Source organism: Labeo rohita, chromosome 3 (assembly GCF_022985175.1).
Source record: "Labeo rohita strain BAU-BD-2019 chromosome 3, IGBB_LRoh.1.0, whole genome shotgun sequence".
Lineage (NCBI taxonomy): Eukaryota > Metazoa > Chordata > Actinopteri > Cypriniformes > Cyprinidae > Labeo > Labeo rohita.
In genome coordinates, this window is record NC_066871.1 from 32,045,511 (window position 1) to 32,053,138 (window position 7,628).

Below are 7,628 nucleotides of genomic sequence, written 5' to 3' on the forward strand. Positions count from 1 at the left end.
CTCATAATATTTTGACTTTATTCTCATTATATTTCAACTTTATTCTAGTAATATTTTTACTTTATTCTTGTTATATTTCGACTTTATTCTCATAATATTTCGACTTTATTCTCGTAATATTTCGACTTTATTCTCGTTATATTTCGACTTTATTCTCATAATATTTTGACTTTATTCTCATACTATTTCGTCTTTATTCTAGTAATATTTTGTCTTTATTCTTGTCATTTTGACTTTATTCTCAAAATATTCTGACTTTATTCTCGTAGTATTTTGATTTTATTCTCATAATATTTCGACTTTATTGTTAAAATATTTTAACTTTATTCTTGTAATATTTCAGCTTTACTCTCGAAATATTTTGGCTTTATTCTCGTAATTTTGACTTTATTCTTGAAATATTTTGACTTTATTGTTGTAGTATTTTGACTTTATTCTCATAATATTTTGATTTTATTCTCAATATATTTCGACTTTATTCTTGTAATATTTCAACTTTATTCTCATAATTTTGACTTTATTCTCAAAATATTCCAACTTTAATCTCGTAATCTTAGATTTTTGTATTTTTTAACGTGGCACTAAAACGCTGTCGTATTGTCGTCTGTATGTGAGAAATAAAAAAGAAATAAAATTTGTGTAAACGTACCTTAAGGTGAAAATAGCTGCTGCAGCAATACGTGAAAAATCATGTTTTGTTTTGTTTTTTTTTCACTTTAAATCAGGGAACTGTATTCTAGCAGACCCTACAAAATATGGGCACTTTAAAATATTCACTCTTAGCCATAAGACATAAATGACATGCATGTCAACATAATGCTAGATTGAGAAAAACACTTACCAGCCTTTTTCAGTGTAAAGTTAGATCTAATTTTACAACTTTTTGTCATGACAACACAAACCCCAAACCAACTGTACCACAGTCATTCAAAATTATAAATGCATCACTGTAACCTCAATTATACCTCTCTAATCAAATAGCAAAAAGCTCTTACCATACTACTACCAAACAAGCCTTTCCCAGAGATTTCAAAAGAAGTCCACTTTTAATTAAGAAAACGCAGTCCTGTGCACATCTAAGATCAGTCCAAGTGACTCAGGAGAGGCAGCCAAACTTCTCACACATGGAACTCCTCACTCCTTCATGCATCAAATGACCCATATCCCCGCAGGGTCAGCGCCAAAGACATGGAAAGAATGAACCAGCACGTCACTTAGCTCATCTTTTTTCACATTTCCCAACAGAGGGGTCAGATGAAAAATGTCTTGCTCTGGTTTCTGGGTTGAAGTGATTTCTAAAAGCCTTTGTTTGGGACTTCCAGATGTAAGAGACTTAAGAGAGTCTAGTGCTGTAATCTGGCTGTTCTCTGAGAGCTGAGCAGCAGCACAATGTCTGACACTGTGTGGACGGACCGATGGCGCTCTCTTAAGCAACAAGGCCTGTTTTGTACTGTCAAACTCTCCTTTTCTACTAAATCAAATTGACCCTTGTGTGCAGTGCCTGCTGCCCATGCGGTCCCTCACTTCCTGCTTTAATGACACTCTCAAACTGAGCTAGAAGTGCTCTACTGTTCTGACAAGAAGGATCGCTAAAAGGGAAGGAAGGGAGGAAGACAAAATACTGTCTTGAGAATGCAGCCTAAATGGGGCATTTTGAAGGAAGGTTTCCCTGCAAAAACTCAAGTCCACTAGCTGGCAGGAAATCTGACACATCCTTGGACGCAAGAGAAGTCTAGAGGAAATAAATTCGACAAGTATCTTTGTAATTGAGTGACCACAGACCACTAAACAGAACTTTCTCATGGTTCCTTCCTGAAATAACATGCAGAAGCAGGCCAAACAACTAATTTAAAACAAATATGCTGTACAATTGAAGACCAACTGATTTTATACAAGTTACTAATTCTAATAGTCTTAAATCCTGAGGTTTTCCAACCATAATGCATTTGTGAATCAAAATGAATATTTATTTCTCTGCTTTCTCTGTAAATACTTCATTTGTCATTGAATAGAAATGCTGAAGACCATTTAGATGATGATAAAACCTCCCTTTAGGACAGTCTTGTTTGGAAATACGATTCGTACAGAAAATAAATCTTTTCTTTTTTGGGGGTAGGATTATGATTTGGGTTTCTACTAAGTATAATTAGCTTTACATAACAACAAAAGAAGTCGTCTATGTGCTCATTTAGTGTGTGTGTGTGTGTGTGTGTGATCTCAGGTTGCTCCAGGCAGGCTGTTAATATGACAGATTTACTGGAAACCACATCTGCTAAATGACAGTTTGCTATTTACTTTCCAACTGCAGTAAATATAGAACCGAATATGGACATGATATTTAATACTGCCTATATAATTACATCTATAGATAACAGATGGAGCTTGCTATTCATACACACCCTTGAAAATGTAAATACGGCTGCTATAATGAACTACTTGCGATTTATATGATGCATGCAACAAACCAGTTTTTCTCTGAATACACAGATATTTCTGAATTGGCCTAAATGGAGAAAGATGGTATTTGCTGCCAGATGGTGTAGTTGCGACATCGACCAGCAGGGGCTCAGTGGCCCATATTGACCAGCCAGACCTTGACCCTTGGTGTGTTCACAAACAAACAGAACTGCATTCACACCAATTCCTGGTCTGAATGGAGATGAACGATAGCTGCTCGAAAGTTTGGTGCATGACACGCAACTCCTCTTTAGTTAAACAAACCTTTCTGTGGGCAGAAAACGCCTACTGATTGTGGGGGCACTGTGCACTGTAAACCACATCATTAAAGTCTAAGAGCAGTGTCAACAAACACTGTACAGATCAGCCACACATGCAGAATTACAACAGAGCCCTTATGATGCAACAATCTTTAGGGTTCAAACAGCAGCTGTAAAGATACAGTACATGCAGTTTATGAGGTGACAGAAAAAGCTTGAACAGTGATCAAACAGTTAATTTAAAGAAGTTCACTTCCAGAACAAAAACTGATAGTTTCGCTAGATAAGACCATTCTTCCACAGCTGGTATCGTTTAGATCCCTTTGAAGCTGCGTTTAAACTGCATTTTGTAAGTTCAAACACAGGGGCACCACAGAAGTCCACTATATGGAGAGAAATCCTGAAATGTTAAAAACATAATTTCTTAACAACTGAAAAATAAAATACATGAACATCTTGGATGACAAGGAAGTGAGTGCATTATCTTAAAAATGTTATTCTGGAAGTGAACTACTCCTTTAACACAGGTAGACCCTATAGCGGGGCATGTTGTCACAACAGAAGCATTGTGTTTACTGACACTGATTTAAGAAAAACCTAGAACATACAGTATCTGCTTTTTAAATCTATTACTTTTTTTTATAATTTTGTATGTTATAAAATGTCCTAATTTAAGACTGTTTTTATCATTTTAATGTAACGTAATTTTTACATTCAAGATGCTACTAGCAGGTAGAAAATATTTGATTCAAGACATTAAACCAGGCATACAATAGATAACTCCAGAAAAAATATACATGTAAAATACATGTAAATACTGGCTACATATTAAGCCACCTCGGTCAAAAATGAGATAATGATACTGAGTGAATGCTCCTGACACATAGTATACGTCCATCAAATACTTTTACTTCAAACTCGCTAAATTCCAGCCTCAGCCCAATCAGAAGTACCAGTACTTACATAGAAACCTATACAAAGTAGCCAGAAACAAATGCTCAAAAATGCTTAAAGAAATACATAAGATGCATTTAGAGGCTTTTGCATCTGAACTCTTCATATGCATTTTGCAAGCCCTAGCAAACACAGAATGTTCCCCTAATGTTCCCATATGGCAGCCGTTTGGTTATATTTTCTGGGAACTAAATAAGAGAGTAAAATAGGAAATATTTCAAATAAAGAAACATTAAGGAAACGTTCTCCAAACCTACACTCTTAAAAATAAAGGACTTAAGAGGGTGTTTCTGAGGTGAAGGCATAGAAGAGCCACTTTTGGTTCCCCAAAGAACCTTTTGGTGAACAGTTCTTAAAAGAAACTTTCTTCTTCTTCTTAGTGTGAAGAACGTTTTAAAAATCTAAAGAACTAAAGAACCTTTTGGTCACTATGAAGAACTTTTTATTAAATGGAAAGTTTCCATGAATGTTCTTTGTGGAACCATTAGATGCCAAAAAAGAACCTTGGTCCTAGTCCTAGGAACGTTCTGTTTATGTAAAGAATACTTTTCTGGCTAACCAACAAAAAACGTTATTATGTGTTTTTTGGGACCTGGACCTGGGACCATCCACTTCCAAAAGTTATTCATAAAGTATGAATGACTTACCTTCAAAACACTTACCATAATTAACAGTGAAGTGTCATTCCACCTCGAGCATCTTTCCATTGTCCTTTGTCCAGCTGCTGCAGGAGTTCTGCAACCTCATGATGCTTTGAACGCATACAGACATCTACAGATATATATATATATATATATATATATATATATATATATATATATATATATATATATATATATATGTATTTAGCATGTTTGGTGCAGGAGTGAGACTTAATCGATAATATTTAGAAAGCATGCAAAAATAAGTAACATTTACTACGTTAAATAATGTATTTATCTAAAAAAAAAATTGCTCTGTAAATTGCGCCCTCTAGCGAGAAATGCAAAATATGTTTTCATCATGCAATGGACATCAGTGGAGGAGCAAACCTACTAGATGGTCACAAATGCATAAAAAATGTATTTCAAATGAAAATACGAAATACTTAAAAAACATATGAGAATTTGGTGTACCTTATGACATATAAAGAGAAACATGATTAAATTATGTATAGCCTGAAGGTCACAGACAGTCTGTGGTTGTTTAAATGTAACACCTCATTGGTTAAAATGTCTTATTCTGTCTACTGTAGTGAACACCATGAATTAGATGGTTAAACATATTTGCATTTTAATGTATGTGTCAAAAAATGCATTTCTTTTTTATCTGTTTGTTTATATTTTAGGTTTGGTTTTTCATATGGCAACAGTAAGCTTCTGTATCAGTCACAATATATTGAATGTGTTCCTGCGGATGCAATGAAATCCTGTAAATCTTGGCACTGACAAATGGTTGCGGCAAGTCTGAGACTACACGCCTGTCATGAGAAGTCAAGCGATTAATTAGCCTGAAACAAAAGCCTTCCTGTATCGTTTTCCCCCACCAAGCTTAGTCAAAGCTGGCCCTGCTGCAAAATCACCTTACTGTGACATTGTGCTCTGAAGTAAACGTGGCCACAGTTTTAATTAACACAATCACAATTAAAGGTGAGAACAGCCGCACCACTGATTAAAGCCGTGTGACTAAATTAGACATGATAAGACGATGATGCAGGAAAGACGGTATCAAGCGCAGCCGTCCACTCGTGGGATCCATTTCAATGCAGCAAGGGTGAAACAGCCGTGTCAAAAAGGGGATCCTATGAAGACACAGCAAACAATCCTCTGTCAGTCATCCATTTAGAGTCCTTTGTGTGTGCAGTCTGCTGCACTTGGGTAATTTGCTTCAATTGTGTGTGTCAAGTGAGTCAGCTTAAAGCTGATTGGTTACTATTGTTCAGTACGTGTTACATATTTTGTTCAGTTAGGATTTTCATAAATCTACTAAGGAAGTTGTTCTCATCCAGGGGGACTCAGCTAACTTCCAAGATGTCTTAAATATAATAAAATTAATAAATATAGCTGCAAGCAGCAATTACGGGCCAAGCACTAGGCATGCAAGGCAGCAAGCATGAGAGCAACCGAAGCAATCAGTAACTGAAGCCATTATAAGACGGTTTTAGTCAAAATGGGTAAAAAAAATCATAAAACCAACCACAAGTAATATGATTTAATAGGTTATCACTTTTGACCAACAGGTGGTGCTGTTATCAAATCGATGTAGTGTGTTCAGTGTGAGGTAACAATGACACATGAAGTTTGGTGTCCTTATGCAAAAGCTTTCCAGGGATACAGCCTCAGAGTCATTTTTGGCATCATGCCTCAAATTTCTAGCGCCACTGTACGAAAACAGTTTCATCTATCAACACAAAATCTATAACATTTTGTCAGCACAGTCTGAAGATGATCTGACTCAATTTTGGTGAAAATCAGACAAAATGTCTAGGAGGAGTTAGAAAAAGTAGGTTTTCAACATATATTAAAATGGCAGACAGGAAGTTCAGCTAACTATGGCATAAATGGTATGTATGTTGTTGGCATGACCCAAGAAATATTTTGAGACAGGATTCATTAGGTTAATAAAAAAACAAAAGTTCTTAGCATTTTTGGAAATTTCATTATTAATGTTAACAAATGGTGTATTACTTCTGAACATTAGGCAGCACTGTTACCAAATTAATGTAAATTAATGTGGCGTGGTCAGTGTGAGGTGACAATGGCACATACAACAATTTGGTGTAAATATGTCAAAGCTTTGCAGAGATACAGCCTCAAATGCAGTTTGGCGTCTTTCCAACAAACTTGTTGATGCGTAAAAACGAAAACCGTTTCGTATATCAACACAAAATCCATAACGTTTTTCCAGCATTGCATGAAGATGATCCAAGTCAAATTTGGTGAAAATCGGAAAGGCGGTCTGGGAGGTGTTTTCAACATTAATCAAAATGGCGGACAGGAAGGTCCAATCCAATTATCCAATTATGGCATAATTGGTGTAGATGTTCTCGGCATGACCCAAGGAATATATCAAGACCAGTTTCGTTACAATAGGTGCATGTAAACCAAAGTTATTAGCATTTTTAAAAATTTCTTTTTAACTTTTGACCACAAGGTGGCACTGCCCTCAAACTTTTTGAGTACCGTCAGAGCATGGTGTTGAAGAAACTTACCAAGTTTTGTAACGATACGTCTATGCGTTCGTAAAATATACATATACAAAATTTACAATAAAATGGTCAACATGGGAAAATTGGGTATGTGATTTTTGTTCAAATCCTTGAGAAGTTATAAGCAAAAATAGCTTCATATCTCCTACCACTAGGTGGCACTGTGCCGAAACGCTGCAGGTAGCCTCAGGTCATGCTTGTTATGACACACACCAAGTTTGGTCTTAATACACTAACTGTTGTGGAGATATAGCCTCGCATACATTTTTGTGTGGTTCACATAGACTTTGTGCGTTATTCGAGAACAGTTCAACAAATCAACTTGAATTCCAAAACTTTTTGCCAGCATGGTCTCAAGATGATATGAGACAATTTTGGTGAAAATCAGACCAACCATCTAGGATGAGTTCGAAAACGTAGGTTTTATGAACTATTAAAAATGGCAAAAAACTAACCCTTATGATTTTTTAAATTTCCTTCTAGACCTTACGGTTCAAAAGTTATCAGCATAAAATGATTGAAAATTTGGAGTTGTGGCGCTACAGAGTTTGAGATAGAGACTCCAAGCTTGCTATGGTTAATGTTGAGACTGTCCTCTATCAGTGTGATGGCATCTAAGGTGATTGGCCCCTAATAAAATTACTCAGACATCAGAAAAAATGAGACAATCAGCATCTACAAGTGGACAGGAATTATTGATGAAGGTGAGTATGAAGGTTACACAAATGCAGTTGTTTCACATTTTAGAATCAATGTTTCATTCATTTTAT

General features: G+C 35.7%; 1 protein-coding gene across 4 annotated transcripts in view; it reads right to left on the reverse strand.

Annotated features, from left to right (window-relative positions):
• Window positions 1–1,369, reverse strand: part of gas7a (growth arrest-specific 7a) — a 310,258-nt gene extending 308,889 nt beyond the window's left edge. For 3 of the 4 annotated variants that reach the window (XR_007825875.1, XM_051100521.1, XM_051100520.1), the window contains exon 1: window positions 996–1,369. Coding sequence is in view for 3 of the 4 variants with exons in the window: in XM_051100521.1 (XP_050956478.1) it covers window positions 996–998 (3 nt within the window). In the remaining variant the exon portion in view is untranslated. The remainder of the gene's footprint in view (window positions 1–995) is intronic. The other variant, XM_051100532.1, reaches the window with a different exon arrangement.
• Window positions 1,370–7,628: the final 6,259 nt, after the last annotated feature.